This window comes from Ornithorhynchus anatinus, chromosome 3 (genome assembly GCF_004115215.2).
Source record: "Ornithorhynchus anatinus isolate Pmale09 chromosome 3, mOrnAna1.pri.v4, whole genome shotgun sequence".
Lineage (NCBI taxonomy): Eukaryota > Metazoa > Chordata > Mammalia > Monotremata > Ornithorhynchidae > Ornithorhynchus > Ornithorhynchus anatinus.
In genome coordinates, this window is record NC_041730.1 from 123,632,615 (window position 1) to 123,660,250 (window position 27,636).

The 27,636-nt window shown below is 50.0% G+C and overlaps 1 protein-coding gene across 2 annotated transcripts in view; it reads left to right on the plus strand.

The window, feature by feature from the left end:
* The first annotated feature begins 1,045 nt into the window (after window positions 1-1,045).
* The window catches only part of PYROXD2 (pyridine nucleotide-disulphide oxidoreductase domain 2), a 29,759-nt gene continuing 3,168 nt past the window's right edge, over window positions 1,046-27,636 (plus strand). The window contains exons 1-15 of one of the 2 annotated variants that reach the window (XM_039911602.1): window positions 1,046-1,245; window positions 3,025-3,044; window positions 5,723-5,816; window positions 5,894-5,967; window positions 12,397-12,552; window positions 14,441-14,594; window positions 15,226-15,287; window positions 15,531-15,628; window positions 17,178-17,319; window positions 17,945-18,079; window positions 19,291-19,357; window positions 23,827-23,983; window positions 25,845-25,999; window positions 26,843-26,949; window positions 27,121-27,241. In XM_039911602.1, coding sequence (XP_039767536.1) covers window positions 1,119-1,245; window positions 3,025-3,044; window positions 5,723-5,816; window positions 5,894-5,967; window positions 12,397-12,552; window positions 14,441-14,594; window positions 15,226-15,287; window positions 15,531-15,628; window positions 17,178-17,319; window positions 17,945-18,079; window positions 19,291-19,357; window positions 23,827-23,983; window positions 25,845-25,999; window positions 26,843-26,949; window positions 27,121-27,241 — 1,669 coding nt within the window. In that variant the 5' untranslated portion in view covers window positions 1,046-1,118. Of the gene's footprint in view, window positions 1,246-3,024; window positions 3,045-5,722; window positions 5,817-5,893; window positions 5,968-12,396; window positions 12,553-14,440; window positions 14,595-15,225; window positions 15,288-15,530; window positions 15,629-17,177; window positions 17,320-17,944; window positions 18,080-19,284; window positions 19,358-23,826; window positions 23,984-25,844; window positions 26,000-26,842; window positions 26,950-27,120; window positions 27,242-27,636 lie in introns of both variants that reach the window. The other variant, XM_029059124.2, reaches the window with a different exon arrangement.

The window sequence follows — 27,636 nt, forward strand, 5'->3', positions numbered from 1 at the left end:
GCATTGGTAGCTGTCTCCTCCCCTCTAGACTGTAAGCTCATTATGGACAGGGAATTTCACTGTTTCTTGTTGTATTGTACTTTCCCAAACAGTACAGTGCTCTGCACACAGTAAGCGCTTAATAAATCCGAGTGAATGAATGAATGAATGCCCAACCCAGTTAGCTTGTATCCACCCCAGCGCTTAGTACAGTAAACCCTTAATAAATACCAGAATTATTATTAGTGGATGGGGAATTCCACATGAGGTCACACGAATTACACCAAGCTCGTAATTCAATTAATCAGTATTACTTATTGAGCACCTACTGTGTTCACTGTGCTTTATTAAGTGCTTGGGAGGGTACAATTGAGTTAGTAGACGTGAACCCTCTCTTCGGAGAGCTTATAGTCTAACGGAGGGAGACAGGCATTAAAATAAAAAGGAGGTAGGGGGAAGTAATGGATTATAAAAATATTTACATAAGTATTTTGGAGTTGGGATGAGTATCTAAGTGCTTAAGGGGTAAGAACCAAGCGAATAGTGATCTGGAGAGGAGAGCGGCCAGAGGAAATGAGGACACGGAAGGCTTCTTGGAGGAGATGTGATTTTAGGAGGGTTTTGAATGTGGGAGGGTGGTAGACTGATAGATATGAAGAGGGAGGGAAGTGCCAGACCTGAGAAGAATGCGGGCACGAAGCAAGTGGAAGGATAGGTGAGATTGAAGTATAGGGAATAGGTTGTTAGAGGAATGGAGTGTGCAGATCGGGTCGTGGTAGAAGATCAACGAGGTGAGGTATGAGGGAGATCGAGTGCCTTAAGGATGTTGGCACAAGTCGGATCTTTGCCCCAGTGGGTCCTTAATGACAAAGTCTAGGGTCTAAAGCCAGTTAATGAGTAGCCCCTGCTCCTCTAGCCCAGCTCTGAAACTGACTAAAGGGTAATGTGTGAGAGAAGAGTACAAAACAAGGGAAGCCAAATTCCTTCTCTCTCCAGTAATGGCTGGAAGCCAAGCCACTGGGGATTGGGGAATTCTGTCAGCTCCTCCTCTCTCCTGTTCCTCCCCTCTCTGTCGCCGCTGCTAGCTGGGAAGCAGAGCCCTGGTCTTTCTGACTCTGAGGTCACTGTCTGGGGCAGAAATGGCTACGAGAAGCCCAAGAACACAAAAAGCCTTTGCCTTCTGGACCCTCGTGGGCAGGAGACAGACTCACGCTGCAGCAGGGAGCCGCCTGAAAGCGGAGTACGACGCAGTGGTGATAGGAGCAGGTAAAGTCACAGCCGGGACAGGATTCGAGGGTGCAGAAGGAAGCAAGTTCCCGGAAGACTTCCCGTTCCCCGAGGGAGCCAGCCAAAGAGCTTGGCAGCTGATTGACCAGGTCCCTGAAATTCCCAATGCTTTAAATAGCTGAGCCCGATCCTGATGGGCAAAACTGGCCTGGAGCGGCAGTTTAGGGTAGAGGTGGGGTAACCCAGTGCTAAGGATTGGGGCCTAGAACTTATTCATTCAGTCGTATTTATTGAGTGTTTACTGTGTGTAGAGCACTGTACTAAACTGTTGAAAGAGTTACAATATAAAAGTAGACATATTCCCTGCCCACAATGAGTTTACAGTCTAATAATGATAATGATGGTATCTGTTAAGCATTTACTATGTGCCAAGCGCTGTTCTAAGCGCTGGGGTAGATACAAGGTAATCAGGTTGTCCCACGTGGGGCTCAGTCTTCATCCCCGTTTTACAGATGAGGTAACTGAGGCACAGAGAAGTTAATTGACTTGCCCAAAGTCACACAGCAGGCAAGTGATTGAACTGGAATTAGAACCCATATCCTCTAACTCCCAAGCCCGGGCTCTTGCCACAGAGCCATGCTGCTTCCCCAGAGTCATCACCGTGATAGTGATGCAAAGCCTCCGTGTCAAACAGAAGCACTTTACCATCGACTTTAAGGCACCCAATCACCTGCCCCCTACTCCTACCTCACCTCGCTGCTCTCCTGCTACAATCTAAACTGCACAATTCGTTCCTATTATGCCAACCTACTCCCTGTACCTCAAGCTCATTTTTTTTTGCCTCCATCCTCTCACCCTCATCCTGCCTCTGGCCTGGAATGCCCTCCCTCTTCATATCTGACAGATGATAACTCTCCCCATCTTCAAAGCCTTATTTAAAGCACCGTTTCTCCAAGAGGCCTTCCCTGACTGAGCCCTCATTTCCTCTTCCCCAATTCCCTTCATTTGGACTTATGCCCTTTATTTACCCCTCCTTCAGGCCCACAGCATTTACGTATGTATCTATAATTTATTCATTTATATTAATGCCTGCCTCCCCCTCTAGACTGGAAACTCAGTTTAGGTAGGGAATGCGTCTACCAACTCTGTTGTACTCCCCCAAGCACTTAATAATAATAATTGTGGTATTTGCTAAGTGCTTACTATGTGCCAGGCACTGTACTAAGCGCTGGGGTGGATACAAGCAAATCAAGTTGGACACGGTCCCTGTCCCGCAAAGGACTCACAGTCTTCATCCCCATTTTACAGATGAGGTAACTGAGGCACAGAGAAGTGAAGTGGCTTGTCCAAGGTCACACAGCAGATAAGTGGCCGAGCCAGGATTAGAACCCATGATCTTCTAAATCCCAGGCCTGTACTCTATTACGCCATACTGCTCCTCTTCTCCTCGGTGCTCTGCGCAGTACTCTGCACACAGTAAGCGCTCAATACCATCGACTGATTGAGAAGGGTTCATTTATACCATCTGTTGGTCCCCCATATGGTAAAATTTCCTATGACCCAGGACGACAGTGATTCTCTCCTCTGTGGCCAGAGTCAGATTCTACAGTCAATAGGCTTAGCCAATTCCTGGATTGTCCCTCTACGAGAATGAAATTTTGAGTGGGCGGACCTCTGAGGGATTGATCACTCCTTCCCACCCTCTCTGGAAAAGTGCAAAAAGTGAAGCTTAGCCCACAGACCACTGGAGAAAGAACCAGATTTCCTCGTTGCAACCCAACTGTGCCTCTGAGTCCAGCACTCCCCTTCTCATTGCAGGACACAACGGGCTGGTGGCCGTGAGTATCATCGTCTCTTCCTCCATCCTCACACAGTACTCAGACCCTGTGCCCTTGTCGGATGGGTAGCAACATCAAGACGGGGAGGAAGGGGGCAAAAGGACTTAGTCCAGTAAGCGGGAGATTTAATGGGGTGATGGCCCTTGGTTACTTTCCTCTGTATCACTAAACCTTGGCAGCCATGGGTGGATGGGGAAACAGTCTCTGCAGAACACAGTTGGCTCCAGACGTATATATTTCCATCACTTTGGAAATAATGGTATTTGTTAAGTGCTTACCATGTGCCAATCACAGTTCTAAGCACTGGGATGGCTACAAACAAATTGGATTGGACACAGTCCCCGTCCCACATGGGGCTCACAGTCTCAATCCCCATTTTACAGATGAGATAACCGAGGTACCGAGAAATGAAGTGACTTGCCCGAGGTCACACAGCAGACTAGTGGCGGAGCCGTGATTAGAACCCTTGACCTTCTGATTCCCAGGCCCATGCTCTATCCGCTATGTCATTCTACTTTCCAGCTAAAGTCGCAGGACCCAGAAATCTCTAGAGGGAATTGGACACAAGCTGGATTAGGACAGGGAGAATCAGAAATCCTCTGAAGAAGCGGGCTAAAGCCCCCTTGAGTGTAGTTGTTCACACTAGCTGGATTGTAAGGTTGTCGTTCAAATCTGAGAGTACAGGGCTAGAGAGAAAGCCCAGGGATGAATCATTCATAGTTTAGCAAAGGCACGCATTTATCATGAAATGTGTGATAGAGAGCTAGCCCCCACCTTCCCTTTACAATCTCCTTTGTCCCATGGTTAGTATGGACTAGTTGTCAGAGAGAGGGAGGAGTTGGGGTCCCAGGGAACCAGATCAGGACAAGGAAAGATGGGGGTGGCAAGTTTGCCGCCGGCTTCTGGCCATTGTTTTCAGTTGTCCCTGCTGAGTCCTTAAGGTCCTCTTCTTTCATTCAATTCATTCAATGGTATTTATTGAGCGTTTACTATGTGCAGAGCACTGTACTAAGCACTTGGAATGAACAAATCGGCAACAGATAGAGACAGTCCCTGCCCTCTGACGGGCTCACGGTCTAATCGGGGGAGACGGACAGACGAGAACGATAGCAATAAATAGGATCGAGGGGATGAACGTCTCATTAAAACAATAGCAAATAAATAGAATCCAGGCGATGTACATCTCATTAACAAAATAAATAGGGTAATGGAAATATATACAGTCGAGCAGACGAGTACAGTGCTGAGGGGAGGGGAAGGGAGAGGGGGAGGAAGAGAGGGAAATGGGGGGAAAAGAAGGTTTAGCTGCGGAGAGGTGAAGGGGGGCGGTAGAGGGAGTAGAGGGAGAAGGGGAGCTCAGTCTGGGAAGGCCTCTTGGAGGAGGTGAGCTGTAAGTAGGGTTTTGAAGAGGGGAAGAGGGCATTCCAGGACAGCAGGAGGACGTGGGCCAGGGGTCGACGGCGGGATAGGCGAGAACGGGGGACGGCGAGGAGGTGGGCGGCAGAGGAGCGGAGCGTGCGGGCTGGGCGGTGGAAAGAGAGAAGGGAGGAGAGGTAGGAGGGGGCGAGGGATGGACAGCCTTGAAGCCTAGCTCTTCTCCATCTTGAAAAGCAGCATGGCCTAATTGAAAGAGAAAGGCCCAGGGCGTCAGAGGATCTGGGCTATAATTCCAGCTCTGCCACTTGCCCGTTGTGTGACTTGGGCAAAGCACAGCTTCTCTATGGCTCCGTTACCTCACATGTAAAATGGGAATTCAGTATCTCTTCTTCCTCCCCTTTTAATTGTAAGCCTCATGCGAGGCAGGGATTGTGACTGATCTGATTAGCTAGTATCTACCCCAGCACTTGCCCCTCTCAGGGTCACACCAGGAGGGTTTCCAGTCCTCTACCATTCTCGATTACGGGAGGGAGAGTGAAGCAGAGGTCTACCCATTCCATTCCTAGCTTGGGCAGTGGGTAGCTAATGGAAGGCAACCTGCTACAAGCCAAAACTCACCTGTGCTGGGCGGCAGCGGCACGGGAGACAGTCGAGAGCGGAGACTGCGGTAGACGGCGATGGTAAACCACTTCTGTATTTTTACCAAGCAAACTATGGATACTCTACCGGAACGATCGCTGATGGAGATGTGGCCACGACGTCACTTTGGGTTGGAATAGACTTGACAGCATTAGACGAGACCCCAGTACTTAACACATGAAAAGCACTGAACAAATACCACAGTGATTATTATTATTAGGACAAGCACAGTTGACATATTACACCTCAGTTGGCATGGTTCAGAGAAGCAGTGTGGCTTAGTGGAAAGAGCACGGGCTTGGGAGTCAGAGGTTGTGGGTTCTAATCCCGGCTCCGCCACTTGTCTGCTGTGTGACCTTGGGCAAGCCACTTCACTTCTCTGTGCCTCAGTTACCTCATCTGTAAAAATGGGGATTAAAACAATGTGAGCCCCACAGTCTACCCCAGCGCTTAGAACAGTGCTCTGCACATAGTAAGTGTTTAAATGCTGTAATTATTATTATGGTTCATGGAATATCTGCCAGGGTAAAAAGGCTCCAGCTACCGTGACCTGTAAAACTACCAGTAGTCCGGGTAGGGAGTGATGTAACTAGGACTCCTCAAGGAGAGTGGGGTGGGATAAAGAGAGAGAGAGCACGCATTAGCTATCTGGTCTCCCCCAGGCGGCATATCTGCAGAGATGGGGGGTGAAAACAGCTGTCTTTGAGAAACGCCACCTGATTGGAGGGGCCGCTGTCACCGAGGAGATCATCCCAGGTGAGTTTCTGAGAGGCAGGTGGGGAGGGGCAGACTGGGGACAGCTGACACTGATGTCTGTTTGGTTTCTATTTCAGGATTCAAGTTTTCTCGTGCTTCCTACCTCCTCAGCCTGCTGAGGCCTCAGATTTACAGAGACCTAGAACTGAAGGTAATGACAGTAATAATTTATAATGATGGCATTTATCAGGCACTTACCACGTTCCACACACTGTACTAAGTGCTGGGGAAGATTCCGTCAGACACAATTACTGTCTCACGAGGGGTCACAATCTATGGGGTAAGGAGGAGCAGATATCCTATCCCCATTTTGCAGATGAAAAAAGCAAAGTCAACTGTAATTATTGAGTGCTTACTGTGTGCGGAGCACTGAACTAGGAACGTAGGAGAGTACAATAAAACAGAGTTGGTCCCCTGCCCACATTAAGCTTACAGTCTAGAGGGGGACACAAATGTTAATATAAATAAATAAATTACAGATATGTATATAAGTGATGTGGGGCTGAGGGAGGTTTAAATAAAGGGTGTGAATCCAAGTGCAAGAATGAGGCAGAAGGGAATGGGAGAAGAGGAAATGAGGGCCTAGTCAGGAAAGGCCTCTCTGAGGAGAAGTGCCTTCAGTAAAGTTTTGAAGGTGAGGAGAGTGACAAGTTGTTGAATTTGGAGACAGAGGGTATTCCACGCCAGAGGTAGGACATAGACGAGAGGTCGGCGGTAATATAGACGAGATCAAGGTGCAGTGAGTAAGTTGGCATTAGTGGAGCGAAATGTGCGGGTTGGGTGGTAGTAGGAAATCAGGGGGGTAAGTAATGTAGTAGGGGGTAAGTTGATTGAGAGATTTAAAGCAGATGCCAAGGAGTTTCTGAGTCCAGGGAAGGTAAGTGACCTGCCCAAGGTCTCACAGCAGGCCAGGGGCAGAGAGTCTGGGTTTCCTGACTTCCACTTCCTAACTTTTCCATTAGGCCATGCTGCCTCCCAGCTAAAGTCCCCTGGAGAGTTGATTTCTACTCCTGCACGTCTGAGGACATAGCTCCAGGAAAGAACTGTGGAGATGTCAGAAGGATTCAGCCCCAGAGTCCTTTAGGAACTCACAGCTGGACCCTAGAATCCATCAAACCCCAGGCTGCAATCTCCCCCTCCCACCCCTCCCACCCCTCACTCTCCCGGTGACTTCTCTTCCCTGTGCGGTTTCCTCCAGGGCTTGAATCGGTGCAACTTCCAATCTCACTGATCATTCTTGACTCCTTGAGTCAGTCAGTTATTCATATTTACTGAGCGCTTTCTGTACTAAATGGTTGGGAGAGTACAATATAATAGTAGGTAGACACCTTCCCCGCACAAAACATGCGTACGCTCTAGAAGGTGAGACAGACATTAATATAAATGAATATATTACAGATAGGTTCGTAAGTGCTGTGGGTCTGGGAGGGGGGAATGAAAAAAAAGGAGCAAGTGAGGGCGACCCAGAGGGGAGTTGAAGGAAGGGAAAAGAGGGCTTAAGCAGGGAAGGCCTCCTGGTGGAGATGTGCTTTCAATAAGGCTTTGGTGAATGTGTTTAGGTGCGATAATGTCAAGTTTTGGAAATGTCCAGCTGAGCGCTTCACGTTTTTCCTCCCTTCCTAGATTATCCGGGAAAATGAATGGGTTTTCGGAGAAGCTTGAGACAAATGGTTTCCTGCGGAGATTAGCCAGGGACCCACGGAGTTAAGAGCAGCCCTTGAACAGATGCAGACCAATTACTGCGGCTGCTGCTGGGGACCTAGGTGTCATAGGATTACGGATAGAAAGGATGCTCTATTGTACTCTCCCAAGTGTTAGTACGGTGCTGTGTACACAGTAAGCGCTCAGTAAGTGCCATAGATGATGATGATGAAGGAGGGGAGAGTAATTGTCTGTATGATCTGAGGAGGGAGGACATTCCAGACCAGAGGCAGGATGTGAGCGAGCGGATGGCAGCGAAATAGATGAGATGGAGGTACAGTGAGAAGTTTAGATTTATAGGAGCAAAGTGCATCTGAGCAAAGCCCGAGTCTTCATTTCTGCCCTGAATTGGACTTTTCCTTCTCTCCCCACGCCATTTTGGTTCTGAGCTTTGCCCTCATCTTCCCCTCCTGAGATAAAGCTTTCAGTTGGGCAGCTCCCACGGAGAAGCAGAGCCAGTGCCATCGCTTCTCCTCCTGTTCTTTCTCCGCTGATCTCTCTGCACAACTGGACCCTGTCTCTTCTGATTGCTTCGGAACTTTTTAGCTGCTGAGCGTCTCTGCCATTCTTCTCTCGGCTAAAGGTCCCATTAGGGAGGGGCCGCCAGCTCTCATGCTCCTTAGCTCAGACTGCTTTCAGACCTCGATGTGGGCAACCAAATCTGTTGAATTATATTTCCCAAGTGCTTCGGACAGAAGCAGCCTGGCTCAGTGGAAAGAGCGAGGGCTTGGGAGTCAGAGGTCGTGGGTTCTAATCCTAACTCTGCCACTTGTCAGCTGTGTGACTTTGGGCAAGTCACTTCACTTCTCCGTGCCTCAGTTACCTCATCTGTAAAATAGGGACTAAGACTGTGAGCCCCACTGGGACACCCTGATCACCTTGTATCCCCCCCATTGCTTAGAACAGTGCTCTGCACATCGTAAGCACTTATCAAATACCGTCATCATTATTATTAGTAGTAGTAGTACAGTAAACAATCAGTAAATACGATTGATCAATTGACCCGTGAACTTTTGTTTCCATAACTCTGAGTAGCACATCTCTCCACCCTTCCTTTGGTTCGTACGCTACCCAGCTCCAGCTCCGACATCCTTCCCAGCCAAGACCCTCTCATGTCGAACCCTTTTATTCCCCATCTTTGCCAGCCCAGCCTCAGTTTCAGGCATTCTTCCTTTTCCAGAGTGTCCTAAGAGCCTGAACTTTCCTCGCTGGGATGCTCCAGTTAAACACTCAGTGAGAGCCGGTTTTAGGGTAGGGTGTGGAGCCTCAGGAAGGCACGATCACATCACTGTAAGCTCACTGTGGGCAGGAAAGCGTCTATCAACTCCGTTGTATTATGTTCTCCCTAGTGCTTAGTGCAGGGCTTTACACACAGCAAAGCACCCCATAAATATCACTGATTGATGGCCTGCTGTCTCACAGTAACTTTCTGTATTTCTTCTCCAACCTTGAGAGCCATAAGTGAATGGGGAGAGAGGCAGTTTTCCTAATTATTCTCCCCATCTTCAAAGCCTAATTGAAAGCTCATCTCCTCCAAGAGGTCTTCCCTGATTAAACTCCCCATTCCTCTTTTCCTACTCCCTTCTGCCTTGCCCTGACTTGCTCCCTTTGCTCATTCCCCCTCCCAGCCCCACAGCTCTTATGTACTTATCTGCAGCGTGGCTCAGTGGAAAGAGCCGGGCTTGGGAGTCAGAGGTCATGGGTTCGGATTCCGACCCTGCCCCTTGTCAGCTGTGTGACTGCGGGCAAGTCACTTCTCTGTGCCTCAGTTCCCTCATCTGTAAAATGGGGGTGAAGACTGGGAGCCTCACGTGGGACAACCTCAATCCCCTGTATCTACCCCAGCGCTTAGAACGGTGCTCTGCACGTAGTAAGCGCTTAACAAATACCAACATTATTATATCTGTAATTTATTTATTTATATTAATGTCTGTCTCCCCCTCTAGATAGTAAGTTCGTTGTGGGCAGAGAATGTATCTGTTTATTGTTACATTGTACTCTCCCTAATGCTTAGTACAGTGCTCTGCCCACTAAATAAGTAAGCACTCAATAATTACGACTAACTGACTGATGAACAATTGCCCTGATCACCGTACCTTCTTCCAGCTGCTCTCACAAATCAAGATGACCTAATCCCCTTCTTTCCACATCCTCCTTCTTGTCTCCCGTGGTCTTCCATTCCACCGGCTAATTCCAATCTCCCACATTCATTAAAGATCTTTTCCAACCTGTCGGCTCACGCATTGCTCTTCTCCATTTGATCTCTTTTTTTAAAGGTATCTGTTAGGCGTTTAATGTTGGTATTTGTTAAGCACTTACTATGTGCTGAGCACTGTTCTAAGCGCTGGGGTAGACATTGGGGAATCAGGTTGTCCCACGTAGGGCTCACAGTCTTCATCCCCATTTTACAGATGAGGGAACTGAGGCACAGAGAAGTTAAGTGACTTGCCCACAGTCACACAGCCGACAAGTGGCAGAGCTGGGATTCGAACTCATGAGCCCTGACTCCAAAGCCCGTGCTCTTTCCACTGAGCCACGCTGTTACTGTTCGCTAATGATAATGTTGGTATTCCTTAAGCGCTTACTATGTGCAGAGCACTGTTCTAAGCGCTGGGGTAGATACAGGGTAATCGGGCTGTCCCACGTGAGGCTCACAGTCTTAATCCCCATTTTACAGGTGAGGTAACTGAGGCACCGAGAAATTAAGTGTCTTGCCCACAGTCACACAGCTGACAAGTGGCAGAGCAGGGATTCGAACCCATGACCTCGGACTCCCAAGCCCGTGCTCTTTCCACTGAGACACGCTGCTCCTCGATAACACTAGTTTGCTGGGCACTGATCTAAAAGCTGTGGTAGATACAAGCTAATCAAGTTGGATACAGTCCCTGTCCCACATGGGGCTCACAGTCTTAATCCCCATTTTACAGATGAGGTAGGTAACTGAGGCACAGAGAAGTGACTTGCCCAAGGTCAAAAAGACCCCTTTATTCACCCCCTTCCCAAGTCCCACAGCACTTATGTACCTAGCTGTAATTTATTTATATTAATGTCTGCCCCTCTAGACTGTAAACTCATTGAGGGCGGGGAATGTGTCTTTATTGTTATATTGTAATCTCCCAAGTGATAATAATAATAATGTTGGTATTTGTTCAGCGCTTACTATGTGCCGAGCGCTGTTCTAAGCGCTGGGGTAGATACAGGGGAATCAGGTTGTTCCACGTGGGGCTCACAGTCTTCATCCCCATTTTACAGATGAGGGAACTGAGGCACCGAGAAGTTAAGTGACTTGCCCAAAGTCACACAGCTGACTAGTGGCCGAGCCGGGATTCGAACCCATGACCTCTGACTCCAAAGCCCGGGCTCTTTCCACTGAGCCACGCTGCTTAGTACAGTGCTCGGCACACAGTGAGCGCTCAGTATATATGAATGAATGTGCTCTTTCCATTAAGCCATGCTGCTTCCTCCATTGAATTGCTGCAGCCGGCTGATGTGCGGTGGAGTAGAGGGAGGGATGAAGGGGCGGGACGGCGGGTGGGGGGGGGGGGGCTCCCTTGGTGAGTTTCTTCTTCACTGCTGTCTACTGTCATGGGTTCGAATCCCGGCTCTGCCACTTGTCAGCCGTGTGACTGTGGGCAAGTCACTTCACTCTCTGTGCCTCATCTGTAAAATGGGGATTAAGACTGTGAGCCTCAAATGGGACAACCTGATTACCCTGTATCTCCCCCAGCGCTTAGAACAGTGCTCTGCACATAGTAAACGCTTAACAAATACCAACAGTATTATTATTATTACTACTACTGTCCATTCCCTCCAGGCCTGTCCCTGTGAAGATTTTCTGTTGGCCTAGAGTGCAATTGCCTTGTTAAGATTTGAAATTTTCTTCAGGTTAGGATTTGCCTCCCTCCGAATGGCCCCATTACTTTTAGGTTTTAAAGGAATAAGTATCTGTCCAGAGAAGCAGCGTAGCTCAATGGAAAGAGCCGCCCCCACCTCCTCACCGTCCCTCGGTCTCGCCCATCCCGCCGTCGACCCCCGGGCCACGTCCTCCCGCCGTCCCGGAACGCCCTCCCTCCTCTCCTCCGCCAAACTCACTCTCTTCCCCTCTTCAAAACCCTACTTAAAACTCACCTCCTCCGAGAGGTCTTCCCAGACTGAGCCCCCCTTCTCCCTCTACTCCCTCTACCGCCCCCCCCTTCACCTCTCCTCAGCTTAACCCTCTTCTCCCCCCATTTCCCTCTGCTCCTCCCCCCCTCCCTTCCCCTCCCCTCAGCGCTGTACTCGTCCGCTCGACTGTATATATTTTCATTACCCTATTTATTTTGTTAATGAAATGTACATCGCCTTGATTCTGTTTATTTCTATTTATTGCTATTGTTCTTGTCCGTCCGTCTCCCCCGATGAGACTGTATGCCCGTCAAAGGGCGGGGACTGTCTCTGTCTGTTGCCGACTTGTTCATTCCAAGCCCTTAGTACAGTGCTCTGCACATAGTAAGCGCTCAATAAATACTATTGAATGAATGAAAAGAGCCAGGCTTGGGAGTCAGAGGTCACGGGTTCGAATCCCGGCTCTGCCACTCGTCAGCTGTGTGACTGTGGGCGAGTCACTTAACTTCTTCTGGGCCTCAGTTGCCTCATCTGTAAAATGAGGATTAAGACTGTGAGCCTCACGCGGGACAACCCGATCACCCTGTATCTACCCCGGCGCTCTGCACATAGTAAGCGCTTAACAAACACCAACGTTATCATTACAAACTCCTAGGAGGTCAAGAGCCTTCATATCAGTCCAAGCCTGTCACGTACAAGGACACCTCAAGCTTGAAAATGATGTGCAAGGAGCAGTCTCCATCTGAAGCTTACAGCGTTGTTGGTTTTTTTTCAGAAACACGGGCTGCGGGTGCACCTTCGGAACCCCTACTCCTTCACTCCAATGCTGGAAGAGAGAGTCACGGGGAAAGGCCCCAGGTCCCTTTTACTGGGCACGGACATGGCCGAGAACCAGAAGCAGATTGGCCGATTCTCCCAGAGGGATGCCCAGGTATGGGTGATGGTGACGTAGAGTTCCCGGCTCCCAGCTCTTCTTCATGGAACTGTGTGGGAAGGGGATTTTTCCACCGTATCTTTTTCCTGAGGAGAAGTGGTGGGCCAGGCTTGGGGAAAGCAGGGTGAAGCTGAGGGTCAGGGCGGAATAACCATCCTTCTAAGCCTTCTCGATTCTAGAACTCAAGGCCTCGGCCTTGCGCCGAACCTCAAACAATTGCCTTTACCACCCCACCTTCTTCTAACCCTGATCTCAACCCAAGAGGGCCTGATAATAACAATAATCATAACGATACTGAAGTGCTTACTCTATGCCAAGGATTGTTCTACACGTTGGAGCGTGGCTTAGCGGAAAGAGCGCAGGCTTGGGAGTCATAGGTCGTGGGTTCTAATCCCAGCTCCGCCATTTGTCAGCTGTGTGACTTTGGGCAAGTCACTTCACTTCTCTGGGCCTCAGTTACCTCATCTGAAAAATGGGAATTAAGACAGTGAGCCCCACATGGGGCAACCTGATTGCCTGTATCCACACCAGCACTTAGAACAGTGCCTGGCACACAGAAGAGCTTAACAGATACCATCAGCATTATTATTATTACCATCTAATCAGGTCGCGCACAGTCCCCACCCCACATGGTGTTCATAGTCTAAGAAGGATGGAGTGGGATTGAATCCCCATTTTACAGATGGGGTAACTGAGGCACAGAGAAGTGAAGTGACTTGCCCAAGGTCACATAGCAGACAAGTGACAAAGCCAGGATTAGAACCCAGATGCTCTGACTCCCATTCATTCATTCATTCAATAGTATTTACTGAGCGCTTACTATGTGCAGAGCACTGTACTAAGCACTTGGAATATACATTTCAGCAACAGATAGAGACAATCCCTGCCCAGTGATGGGTTCACAGTCTAATCGGGGGAGACAGATGGACAAAAACAAGGCAACCTAATCACGATAAATAGAATCAGAGGATGTACACCTCATTAACGAAATAAACAGGGTAATAAAAATATATACCAATGAGCACAGTGCTGAGGGGAGCGGAAGGGAGAGGGGGAGGACCAGAGGGAAAGGAGGCTTAGCTGAGGGGAGGTGAAAGTGGGGAAGGCGGAGGGAACAGAGGGCGGAGGGGGAGCAGAGGGCAAAGGAGAAGCTCAGTCTGGGAAGGCCTCTTGGAGGAGGTGAGCTTCTCTTTCTACTAGGCCACGCTGCTTGGCCTAGTCTTCTTTCCGCATCCTCCTCCATCTTCTCTCATGAACCACCACCCATTGCCAGTTCCAGTTCCCCAGTGACTCACTCACCCCCGAGGAGTTGTAAAGGCAGAGAGAAAGGAGACCTTCTATTGTCTGAAAGGAAAAAACTAGGAATGAATCCTTCATCAGTCATGTGGTTTATGGTCGAGACTTGGCATACGCTGGCTCAGTCAGACAAGATCACCACTGTCAGAAGGTCTTTGCTTCTGCCTGTGGAAGAGCCATTTTGTCTGCTCATCTGACAGCTAAACTAATTACCTAGAAGGTTACTTCAATCAATCGATCAATGGCATTTATTGAGTACTTTTTATGTGCGGAGCACTGTATTAAGCGGTTGTCGGCCATCCTTGATTTTTCCTTCCTCCCTCCGTTGGCCTCAATCCCACTCTGCCTCTAATGCCCCTTTCCCCTTCGACCCCGGGATCAGAGCAAGCTTGAGGGAACAGAGAGCAAAGCAACCAAAGGTCAGCACACCCCTCCACTTGGTCGATCAGTTTCCCGCGGGCCCGGAGCTGGCCCGAACCCCAGTGGAGGAGCTCAAAGCTTCCAGGAGCCTGAAGGGTACGGGTTTTAGGTAAAATCACAGTGTCCCTGGCTAGGACTGTGTCCTCTCCTTCCTCTTTCTCCATTCTAGGCCTTCCCAGAATATGAGAAGTTCATGCATCGCTTGGCATCCGCCATTGAGCCACTGTTGGACGCCTCTCCGGTGGACCCGGCCGCCTTCAGTCGGGGCTCCCTCCTCCAGAGACTGCGGTCCCTCCGCCATCTCAAACCCTTGCTGCAGGCAGGTAGGCCCGGGCCGAAGACCAGTGAAGGTTTAGTGCAACCCGGACAACCTAGGGTGTGTGTTTCTCCACGTAGAGGGAGCCGAAGGGGAGTGGGGAGATTCTCCTCGATGTTTAGTGACTCACCCGTGGCTTCCCCGGGGAACGGCTTCTCTTCCTGGGTCGGACTGGGGTTTCCCCTTTACCCTCCATTCCATTTTGGATCACTCATCCATTCATTCAATCGTATTTATTGAGCACTTACTGTGTGCAGAGCACTGTACTAAGCGCTTGAGAAGTACAATATAGCAGTAAAGAGGGGTAATCCCTGCCCACAGTGGGCTCGCGGTCTAGAGGATCGCCATCTGGCTTTTTTTTTTTTATGATGGTATCTGTTAAGCGCTTACTTTGTGCCAAGCACTGTTCTAAGCACTAGGGTAGATACAAGGTAATCAGGTTGTCCCACACGGGGCTCGCAGTCTTGTGATCATCCCCGTTTTACAGATGAGGTAGCTGAGGCGCAGAGAAGTTAGGTGATGTTCCCAAAGTCACACAGCTGACAAGTGGCGGAGCTGGGATTAGAACCCACAACCTCTGACTCCCAAGCCCGGGCTGTTTCCACTAAGCCACGCTGCTTTACATTCTTCTCTTCCAGGCTTCATCCTAGGATCCCAGCTTCCACAGTATTACCAAGTCCTTACTGCCCCAATTACCAAGGTAAGATTGGGGGACTCCCAGCTTCTCCCCAGTCCCTCACCATTCCCTTCAGGAAGCCCAAATCCCAGGAATGCCCCCGTCCACAAGGTTAAGGAGTCATTCATTCATTCGATCGTAATTAGCGAGCGCTTCCTGGGCGCGGAGCACTGTACTAAGCGCTTGGAAAGTACAATTCGGCAACGAATCACGGTCCCTGGGGAAAGGGAGAGGGAGGGGTGACTTCCCTTCCTGCTGTTGGCCCAGGTGTTGGATCACTGGTTTGAGTCCGAGCCCCTGAAAGCAACTCTGGCGACCGATGCTGTGATTGGAGCCATGACAAGCCCCCACACTCCCGGTAGTGGGTGAGTGAATGGCCCAGGGTCCGGGGGAGGGGACGACCAGGGGGTCAGCGAGGCAAGGCTGCCCGGATCCTTCTCTGACAGCTTAGTCAGTTCTGGAGCATCTTCTGTGTGTGGAGCTTCTTTGGAGGAGGAATCTGGAAGACAGGGCAGCTGGGAGACAAAGCATCTGTCTCCTTTTGGATAATGAGTGTGGATAATGCCCTACTGAGAGCTCACCTCCTCCAAGAGGCCTTCCCAGACTGAGCTTCCCCTTTTCCCTCTTCTCCCTCTGCTGCCTCTCTGCCCCCCATTCACTCCCCTCAGCTAAGCCCCCTTTCTCCCCTTTCCCTCTGTTCCTCCCCCTCTCCCTTCCCCTTCTCTCAGCACTGTGCTCATTTGTATATATTGTTATTTCCCTATTCATTTTATTACCCCATTTACCCCATTATTTATTTAATGAGGTGTACATCCCCTTGATTCTATTTATTGCGATTAAGTTGTCTTGTTTTTGTCCGTCTATCTCCCCCGATTAGACTGTAAGCCCTTCGACGGGCGGGGATTCTCTCTATCTGTTGCCCAATTGTACATTCCAAGCGCTTAGTACAGTGCTCTGCGCATAGTAAGCGCTCAATAAATACTCTTGAACGAATGAATGAATACCCCTCTCCTTTCCCATCCCCTCAGCACTGTACTCGTCCGCTCAGTGGTATATATTTTCATTACCCTATTTATTTTGTTAAGGAGATGTACATCGCCTTGGTTCTATTTATTTGCTATTGTTTTAATGAGACGTTCATCCCCTCGATCCTATTTATTGCTGTTGTTCTCGTCCGTCCGTCTCCCCCGATTAGACCGTAAGCCCGTCGGAGGGCAGGGACTGTCTCTCTCTGTTGCCGATTTGTTCATTCCAAGCGCTTAGTACAGTGGTCTGCACATAGTAAGCGCTCAATAAATACTATCGAATGAATGATAATGAGTGTGGGGGCGGGGGGTAGCCTGACCGAGACCCCCTGATTGATCTGACGAGCAGGCCAGGTTGTCCCCTGTTTCATCTTCCCTGCTGGTGCCCGTTTACTTCTACTGTTGTCTGTCTCCCAACCTCTAGACTGTGAGCTCATCGTGGGCAGGGATTGTCTCTCTTTACTGCTGTATCGTACTCTCCCAAGCACTTAGTACAGTGCTCTGCACCCGGTACGTTCAATAAATGCGACTGAATTAATGGTTCTCGTGGAACTCAGAAGCCTCCTGGCCCTCTTCCCTTGGTCCTTCAGAAACCCCAAGGTTTGAACCACTGATGTATCTTCGTTACCCTATTTATTTTGTTAATGAGATGTACATCGCCTTGATTCTATTTATTTGCTATTGTTTTAATGAGATGGTCTTCCCCTTAATTCTACTTACTGCCATTGTTCTCGTCTGCCCGTCTCCCCCGATTAGACCGTGAGCCCGTCAAAGGGCAGGGACCGTCTCTATCTGTTACCGATTTGTCCATTCCAAGCTCTTAGTACAGTGCTCTGCACATAGTAAGCGCTCTATAAATACTATTGAGCGAATGGTGTCGCCCTCCTAGGTATGTGCTGCTGCACCATGTGATGGGAAGCCTGGAGGGGCAGAAGGGGGCCTGGGGATATGTAGAAGGAGGCATGGGGGCCGTTTCTCAGGCCATTGCCAACTCAGCTGCAGCCCGCGGAGCTGACATCTTCACAGAAAAGGTACGCAACCCCCTCGAGGGCGGGAACGGCCTCTCCCAGCCTCTCTGCTTGTTCCCCAGCCGCGATCCTGAGATCCAAGGCCGCAGTTGGATGGGAATGTCTTGAAAATCCAGTGTTGGACAATTCGGGGTCTGGAAAGCTCGCGCGTTTCCTCGGGGGGGATTTCTGTGAGAGGGTCTTTTTTCTTTCTCTTTCTTTCTTTAATGGCATTTTGTTAAGCGCGTACTCTGTGTCAGACACTGTTCTAAGCTCTGGCCTGGGGCTCACAGTCTGTTGCTGCTGCTGTGGCTCCTCTGGTGGGTCTTAGGGACTTAAGCAGTGCGGCCTAGTGGGTAGAGCATGGGCCCGGGAGTCGGAATGATCCGGGTTCTAATCCCGGCTCCGCCACTTGCCTGCTGTGTGACCTTGGGCAAGAAACTTCACTTCTCTGGGCCTCAGTTACCTCATCTGTAAAACGGGGCTTAAGGCTGAAACAGGGACTGTGTCCAACCCGATTTGCTTGTATCTACCCCGGCGCTTAGAACGGTGCCTGGCAAATAGGAAGCACTCAAACGCATGCGACAGTTATTATCATTATTATCATCATTAATAAGCCTCCTTCTGTCTGTCTCTCGGGCCGCGATAGCCGGTCGTCCAGGTGCAGGTGAGCGGGGCTGGGCGCGTGCGGGGAGTCCTGCTGCAAGATGGCACTGAAGTGAGGAGCAAACTGGTCCTGTCCAACGCTTCGCCCCAGATCACCTTCCTGAAGCTCACGGCACCGGTGAGGGCCCATGGGATTGGGTGCCAACTGAGATAGGCAGCACGGAGCAGGTAGGAGGATATTCTCTATTTCCTGGCCCGGCCCAAAGATGGGCAGCCTGAGTAAATATTGGCAAGCTTCCGTATTCAGGCCTCAGCCCTTCACTAAGGCACTGTGCCATCCTGAGACAGTGGGTGATGCCCGTTGGCTCTTACTCTTCTTGGCTTAGTGGAAAGAGCATGAACCTGGCGATCAGAGGTCTTGGATTCTAATCCTGCCTCTGCCACATGCATGCAATGTGACCTTGGGCAAGTCACTTAACTTCTTTCCTCTGCAGAATGGCGATTTGATACTTATTAGCCCTTCTACTTAGGCTGTGAGTCCCATGTGGGACCTGATTATCTCGTATCTACCCCAGCGCTTCGTACAGTCCTTGGCACATAGTAAGCACTCAACAGATACTACAGTTATCATCATCGTCATCATTATTATCACCATCATGTCCCATCGTCTCCCGAGAAGCAGTGTGGGAGACTTAAAAGTATATAGGACGGGGGGTTCTAATCTCAGCTCTTCCCCTTGTTTGCTGTGCGACTTTGGACAAGTCACTTAACTCCTCTGTGCCCCAGTTGCCACATTTGTGAAAGGGAGATTGACTACGAGCAGTGTGGCTCAGTGAAAAGAGCGTGGGCTTCGGAAGCAGAGGTCATGGGTTCGACTCCCGGCTCAGCCGCTCGTCAGCTGTGTGACTGTGGGCGAGTCACTTAACTTCTCTGTGCCTCAGTTACCTCATCTGTAAAATGGGGATTATCTGTGAGCCTCACGTGGGACAAACTGATTACCCTGTATCTGCCCCAGCACTTAGAACGGTGCTCTGCACATCGTAAGCGCTTAACAGATACCAACATTATTATTATTATTATTACGAGCCCCAGGCGGGACATGAACTGTGTCCAACATCATTATCTTGTATCTACCCCAGCGCTTAGTATAGTACGTGGTATAGAGTAAGCACTTAACAAAAACCATTAAAGAAAGGGGCGGGGGCCAGGGATTTGGGATCAGGGAAGTGGTACCAGGCCTCTCAATCCGTGGCTTGGGCTTGGCAGCTCCGTGAATTGGCCCTACCTGCCGCTGTCCCAACCACTCCTAACTCCAAAAGGGTCTCGGCTGAATCAGTTTACCCCCTAGGGTGACATTTTGCACTGAATCCTGCTTTCTCGTAGGAGCAGCTCCCAGATGAGTTCATCAAGAGGATTTCTCAGTTTGATTCCCAGTCACCTGTAACCAAGATCAATGGTAGGTGCTGAGCCCTACCGCTGAAGAAAATAACTTTAGGACATCCAAGTATATCTTGGGTTCATTCCCAAAGTATTTTCTGATTAATTAGCTCTTTTATTGTTCTCCCAGCATCCCCGTGAGGTAGAGAAAGGCAGATATCCCCATTCTGCAGATGGGGAAACTGAGACCTAGAGAGGTTAAGTGACCAAAGTCACTTATCAGACAAATGGTGAAGCTTGGACTGGAACCTGGATCCTCTGATTCCTACACCTGAGCCCTTTCCACCATCCCTAGACTCAATCAGATCAATCCTGGTGACGGATTGGGTAGATAAGGTCCGTCCAGCCAGCCATCCCCTTCTGTCGTATTTTTTTCTTAGCATTCTTTCGAGCTAGCGCCATCAAAGTTTTCTTCCATTGCTATGTGGCAAATATTTCCTTTCTCTCTTCCCCAACCTTTGAAGAATTTTGACTGACTAGAATATCATTCTAGCAATTAAGGTCTCTGTCAATTTATAATTAGATAGTGACGAGTCTACGTAAACCAGATAATGGCTGAGTGCCTAATAATTAATCAGTCCTATTTATTGAGTGCTTACTATGTGCAGAGCACTGTAGGAAGCACTTGGGAGACTACGATACGTCAGAATTAGCAGACATGTTCCCTGTCCGTGACGAGCTTAAAGTCTAGAGGGGGAGATAGACTCATTTATAAATAGCTCATTTAAAACATACCATTTAAAGATATGTACATAAATGCTGCGGGGTTGGGGATGGGGAGAATATCAAGCGTCCAAGGGTCGCAGATTGAGGTGCGTAGACGCAGAAGGGAGAGGGAGCTGGGGAAAAGAGGATTTAATCGGGGATGTTCTCTTGGAGGAGATGTGACCTTAGTAATGCTTTGAAGGTGGAGACAGTGATGGTCTGGCTTGAATGGACAGAGAGGGAGATGACCAGGGAAAGGGTTCGGCGACGAAATAGATAAGGGTACAGTGAGTATACTGGCTCTACAGGAGCAGAATGTGTGAGCTGGGCTCTAGTAGCACCAAGCGCCTTTTTACTAAAGAGGTTGTGAAATATAACACTCGAAAAAATGAAATATTTGCATATGTTGTCTACTTTGTACTCTCCCAAGTGCTTTCCTCGTACGGGGCTCTGCACGGAGTAAGTGCTCAAAAGATACTATTAATTCATTGATATGAATAGAATAAAAAAGCATCTAATTCAACATATTTTATGTTCGGTATATGATACTACATTTATTGTGTTTCTGCAGCTTTTTATTACACTTATATGTTTATAAGTATAGAAAGAGAGAGGGGGGATGGTGATGCTTTGTTTTGTGGTCTGTCTCCTCCCTTGTAGGCTGTGAGTCCGTCGTTGGGTAGGGATTGATCTGTTTGTTGCCGAACTGTACTTTCCAAGCGCTTAGTACAGTGCTCTGCACGCAGTAAGCGCTCAATAAATGCGATTGAATGAACAACATTTGAAGAAGACACCTCTGATGATGAAGTTCACCTGAGTGCGTGTGTGGCTGAAAAGACAAGTGGGAAACCCACAATCCCAGCTACACTGGTCACCCAAAAAGGCTGTCTTGCCTCGATCGTTTTTAATATATTTATAATGTTCTGGCCAATCTGGGGCCCCTGGGTAACACGTGAATGCACTTTACACGATTTTGTCGCACGCGCGCTCCCAGTTCATCCCAACCAGGATCTTCCTGGATCGGGGGAGCCTCGGTGACACGTAGTAGAGTTCAAGCCACACCTCTGATCACCAAGGTTATTGTGGAAAGTGTTTTTTACTTAGTTTTACCAAAGTGCAAGAGAGTGACACATAAATACACTCACTCCACAATCCAAGGGTCCAATATCAGTCTGTGGTCAAAGGAGCCCTTTCTGCCACTGCTTCTTCTTTCTGCCTCCAAATGCTGCTGCCTTCTGCTGCTCTCCAGCGTGCTCCTGTGCCTCCCTCCTGCCTCCAGGTGCCCCCCTCAATAATAATAATAATAACGTTGGTATTTGTCAAGCGCTTACTACATACAGACCACTGTTCTAAGCGCTGGGGTAGACACAGGGTCATCTGGTTGTCCCACGGGAGGCTCACCGTCTTAATCCCCATTTTACAGACGGGGTAACTGAGGCCCAGAGAAGTGAAGTGACATGCCCACAGTCACACAGCTGACAAGTGGCCGAGCGAGGATTCGAACCCGTGACCTCTGGCTCCCAAGCCCGGGCTCTCTCCACTGAGCCACGCTGCTTCTCGAGATTCAAAGCAACCACCTTTTATCTGCCTTAGACACGGCAGCTGTGGCTCTACACGGCAGTCCGTGTGGAAAGAGCACGGGCTTGGAAGTCAGAGGTCGTGGGTTCTAATCCCGGCTCCGCCGCTTGTCAGCTGTGTGACTGTGGGCAAGTCCCTTAACCTCTCAGTGCCATTAGATACCTCAACTGTAAAAAGGGGAATAAGGCGGTGAGCCCTATGTGGGGCAACCCGATAACCTTCCATCTACCCCAGCGCTTAGAACAGTGCTTGACACACGGTAAGCGCTTATCAAATGCCATTATTATTATTATTGATTGGCCCAGGCCCATTAAGGGGTAGAACAGGGAGAGAGAGCCACGCCTCCCTCGTGCTCAGCCCCCACAGGCCGGCAACCCCCTGCCTCAGGTAGAGCCCGTCGGTGCCTTAGTAAAATCTCCCCCTTGTCGTTGTCGTTCACTGGATCACAAACAGTCATTAATAATAACGTTGGTATTTGTTAAGCGCTTACTATGTGCAGAGCACTGTTCTAAGCGCTGGGGTAGATTACAGGGTCATCAGGTTGTCCCGCGTGAGGCTCACAGTTAATCCCCATTTTCCAGATGAGGTCACTGAGGCACAGAGAAGTGAAGCGACTCGCCCACAGTCACACAGCTGACAAGGGGCAGAGCCGGGAGTCGAACTCATGACCTCTGACTCCGAAGCCCAGGCTCTTTCCACTGAGCCACGCTGCTTCCAAACAAGGCATTAACAAGGCAGCCAGCTGTGGGCTCACCACGGATTTCCTCTAGCGAACGATATTCATTCAGTCGTATTTATTGAGCGCTTACTGTGTGCAGAGCACTGAGTGCTCTTTCACTGCACACCCTATTTTCATGGGACTCAAGTAAGAGTGCCAACTGGAGTTGAGCAGTTTGGGGTCCAAGTTGCCTAACTCGGCTCCCAGTCAGGGTCTAAAGCTTCATTCCCCTGTTGCTGTTAATAAATTCATCCCTGCCTGGGGGTCTCTTGGAAAAGTTAAGCCAAACGTTGTTCCCCTTTTAATTCTTTTTGCGTTGATCCCTGCTCTACTCTCCCAGTCCTTTAAAGCACCGGCTCACTTGTGCCAGACAGGCCCAGTCCGGGAAGAAGAGAAGTGGCACGGCTTAGCGGACGGCGCACGGGCCCGATAGAAGTGACCGGGTCTAATCCCGGTTCTGCCACATGGCAGCTGTGTGTGACCTTGGACAAGTCACTTCACTTCTCCGTGCCTCAGTCACCTCATCTGTAAAACGGGGACCGAGACCGTAAGCCCCATGTGGGACAGGGACTGTGTCCAACCCAATTACTGTGCATCTACCCCAGCATTTAGATGATAATAATAATAATGTTGGTATTTGTTAAGCCCTTACTATGTGCAGGGCACTGTTCTAAGCGCTGGGGTAGATACAGGGTCATCGGGTTGTCCCACGTGAGGCTCACAGTCTTCATCCCCCTTTTACAGATGAAGTAACTGCGGCACAGAAAAGTGAAGTGACTCGCCCACAGTCACACAGCTGACAAATGGTAGAGCCGGGATTCGAACCCATTACTTCTGAGTCCCAAGCCCGGGCTCTTTCCACTGAGCCACGCTGACCTGGAACATAGTAAACGTAATAATACTAATCGTCATATTTGTTAAGTGCTTATTATGTGCCAGGCACCGTACTAAGCGAAGGGCTAGATAGAAGGTAATTGGGTTGGTCACAGTCCCGGTCCCAAATTGGGCTCACGGTCTTAACCCCCATTTTGCAGATGAAGTAACTGAGGCACAGAGGAAGTGAAATGGCTTGCCCACGGTCACACAGCAGACGAGGGGTGGGGCCAAGATTAGAACCCCAGTCCCTCTGACTCCCAGGCCGTATCCATTAGGCCATGCTGCTTCCCTAAAATAAGATATTCATTCATTCGTTCATTCAATAGTATTCACTGAGCGCTTACTATGTGCAGAGCACTGTACTAAGCACTTGGAATGGACCGATCGGTAACAGAGACAGTCCCTGCCCTTTGACGGGCTTACGGTCCAATCGGGGACAGACAAGATGCTCCTGCCAGGTCTCGAGCCTGGGACCTTTTGCGTGCGAGGTGCACGTGATAACCACTGCGCCATACGATACCACAATCACTATTATTACTATTAAGAAGGGAAGCCAGCACTTTCTCCGTCTGGACTCTCACTCGCCCTCCTTTTCTCTCTGAAATCTCCAGTGGCCGTGAATCGGCTGCCCGACTTCCTGGCTGCCCCCAATTCCCCTGATGGTCTGCCCCTGCCCCATCACCAGTGCTCCATCCACTTGAACTGCGAAGACACCCAGCTTCTCCACCAGGCCTTTGAGGAAGCCACCAAAGGGATTCCTTCCTTCAGGTGGGTCGCGGAGGGAAGGGCGCGGCCAAGTTGAGCGGAGGAGCCGATAGAGTGACCTCCGAGCTCAACCCGAAGAAACAGCTCGGAATTACGGCGAAGTAGACGTTTCTCGGGATCTGGCTTCCCCCCTTTCCCTCTGCTCCTCCCCCTCTCCCTTCCCCTTCCCTCGGCACTGTGCTCGTTTGTATGTATTTTTATTTCCCTATTCGTTTTATTACCCCATTTGTTTTGTTAATGAGGTGTGCATCCCCTCGATTCTATTTATTGAGATGAAGTTGTCTTGTTTCTGTCCGTCTGCGTCCCCCGATTGGACTGTAAGCCCTTCGATGGGCAGGGATTGTCTCTATCTGTTGCGTATATATTTTCATCACCCTATTTCTTTTGTTAATGAAATGTACGTCGCCTCGATTCTATTTAGTTGCCATCGGTTTTTACGAGATGTTCTTCCCCTCGACTCTATTTATCGCCATCGTCCTCGTCTGTCCGTCTCCCCCGATCAGACCGTGAGCCCGTCAGACGGCAGGGACCGTCTCTATCTGTTGCCGACTTGTTCATTCCAAGCGCTTAGTACAGTGCTCTGCACATAGGAAGCGCTGAATAAATACTATTGAATGAATGAACAATTGTACATTCCAAGCGCTTAGTACAGTGCTCTGCACATAGTAAGCTCTCCATAAATACTATTGAACGAATGAATGAATACCCCTCTCCTTTCCTATCCCCTCAGCACCGTACTCGTCCGCTCAACGGTATATATTTTCATTACCCTATTTATTTTGTTAGTGAGATCTACATCGCCTCGATTCTGTTTATTTGCTATTGTTTTAATGAGACCTTCATCGCCTCGATCCTATCTATTGCTATCGTTCTCGTCGGTCCGTCTCCCCCGATTAGACCGGGAGCCCGTCAGAGGGCAGGGACTGTATCTGTTGCCGATTTGTTCATTCCAAGCGCTTAGTACAGTGCTCTGCACAGAGTAAGCGTTCAATAAATACTATTGAAAGAACGAATCTGGCAAGTAACAGATCCAAGGCTCCACGTAGAAGAGGTCATCGGTCACTTTGAAATGCCGGTCTCTAGAGGGTGTTCGATAAGGGCCACGTACTGGAATAGATAATAATAATAATAGTAATAATAATTACCGTACTTTTTCAGTACTATGTGTTATTATGTGCCGAGCACTGAACCTGGGGCTGGGCTAGGTAAAAGCTAATTAAGTTGGACACGGTCCCCGTCCCACGTGGCGGTCACACTCTCGAGAACCAGCGTGGCTCAGTGGAAAGAGCACGGGCTTGGGAGTCAGAGGACCTGGGTTCTAATCACGGCTCTGCCACTCGTCTGCTGTGTGGTCTTGGGCAAGCCACTTCACTTCTCTGTGTCTCAGTGACCTCATCTGTAAAATGGGGAGTAAGTCTGTGAGCCCCACCTTGAGACAACATGATTACCTTTTATCTACCCCAGCATCTACGACAGTGCTCGGCACATAGTGAATCCTTAAAATGCCATAATCATTTATTATTATCAATCCCCATTTTACAGATGAGGTCACCGAGGTAATGCAATTAGATCAAACATAGTCTCTGTTCCACATGAGGCTTACGGTCTAAGGGGGAGGGAGAACCGGTATTCTATTTTAAAGAGGAGGAAACTGAGGCCCAGAGAACTTCAGTGACTTAACCAAGGTCACACCGTAGGCAAGTGGCAGATTCAGGATCTGAACTCAGGCATCGTCCCTTTGCACTTTCCACTAGGTCACGCTGCTTCAAGTTGTATTAGATCCCATTTCCCAGCTGGGCCCCGGGTTGGACGGCTGTTTCCCCAAGAGATGGATTCTCCTTCCCCTTGTGTCTCCCACTCCCAGGCCTATGATCGAGCTCTGCATCCCCTCATCGCTGGACCCCACCTTGGCTCCTCGTGGCTGCCATGTCATTTCTCTCTTCACTCAGTACACCCCGTACACTCTGACGGAAGGGAAGACCTGGGACGAGCAAGAGAAGGACGCTTATGCCGACAGAGGTAAAGGCAGGCGGGGGCTTCCTGCCTCCGGAGCAACACACTCCTCAACTCCATCTTTCCCATCCTTCCCCAGAGAAACAGAGGCGTCTCTGGTACCTAATTAACATTTTTACATCCCTCCTTGAATCACCGCTCCTGTTCCCTGCCGTTAGTCCCGTGGATGCCGTCTCGCAGTCGACCGAAGGACAACGTTACCATTATGACTGTGACTTTCAATTATAATGGCCATTTGACAAGGAATCGATTGATTAAGAAATTGCCTTCAGGGTAATATCAAGGTTGTGGAATTGATCTTGAGCCCCCTGGCAGCCTCCTGAAGGAGCGAGGGTCTGCGGAGGCCTAGTAACAACTAATCCGGACTCCCTGGTGTGCTGTGTGTGAACTCGGGAAGTCGGGATACCCCTATGCCCGCTGGCCTCCTCCCCGCCACCCCGGCCCCTCAGGGTGTGCGGTATAGCTCCGAAATACGGTGTGACGGCCCCGAGGAAAGTCAGGTGGAAGGGTGCCGCCATCTACCCCTACAGACTGAGCAGAAACTGAGGCAGCCCCAGAAATAGAGGTCCAGACTAGGCGTGAGTCCTGGCTGCTCCTATCTGCCACAGAGGAGGAGGTGGCCACTCTGGGGGATCCCCGGTAGGCTAGTGGACTCCACTCCAGACTTTGGGCCCCAGGGCAGACCCGGATAACCATGGGCTCTCTAGACTCGGGATCACTCGGGAGCGTCCCAGGGGTTGGGGGGAAGAGAGCCCTTTGGCCCGCGTAGTTTCTCCTGAGCTTTTGGGGTGCTTCTTTTCCTGCCAAAACAAAGTTCCTTCTCCCCCTGCTGTTGTCTGATCTCCCCAGTGTTTGACTGCATCGAGGCCTACGCCCCGGGCTTCAAGGCGTCGGTGATCGGCAGAGACATCCTGACTCCACCTGATTTGGAGAGGCTCTTCGGCCTACCTGGAGGGGTAGGTGTATATCGCGTGACTTTTCCCAAGATTCTCCACTCCCAAACTGGCTGTGCCTCCCTCCCCTCGGGGAAATTACATTCTAATGGATCGGTTCTAGCTCATCACAGGACAAGGAGACGCTGGGATCGAGGTTGGTCCCCCCCCAGGCACCCTGTCTGTCGTCTCCAGAATATTTTCCACGGAGCGATGACGCTGGATCAGCTCTACTTTGCCCGCCCGGCACCGTCGTACTCCGACTACCGCTCTCCGATCCGGGGCTTGTATCTCTGTGGCAGCGGGGCTCACCCTGGTATGTGACTGGTGCTCTCGGCCCTCGCCGAAGGGCGGAGGGTGCTCGCTGTGGGGAGAGACGGATGGCACGTGGAAGGGGTGAGGGAGCCCAGGTGGCCTCCTGCTTCATTCTCTCTCCCTCTTGCCTGCTCGCGTGCACGAGCGCAACCTTCTCAAGGAATTGAGAGGCCTGCCCTGAAGCTGAGGTAAGCGGGGAGGAGACACCAGAGGACTCCGAGCTATCCATCACGGCACCTCGGCCCCACCAGCGCCAACAGGGCCATGTTGGGCCTCAAGGGGGAATTAATAAGAATACTAATAATAACGTTGGTATTTGTTAAGCGCTTACTATGTGCAGAGCGCTGTTCTAAGCGCTGCGGTAGATACAGGGTCATCGGGTTGTCCCACGGGAGG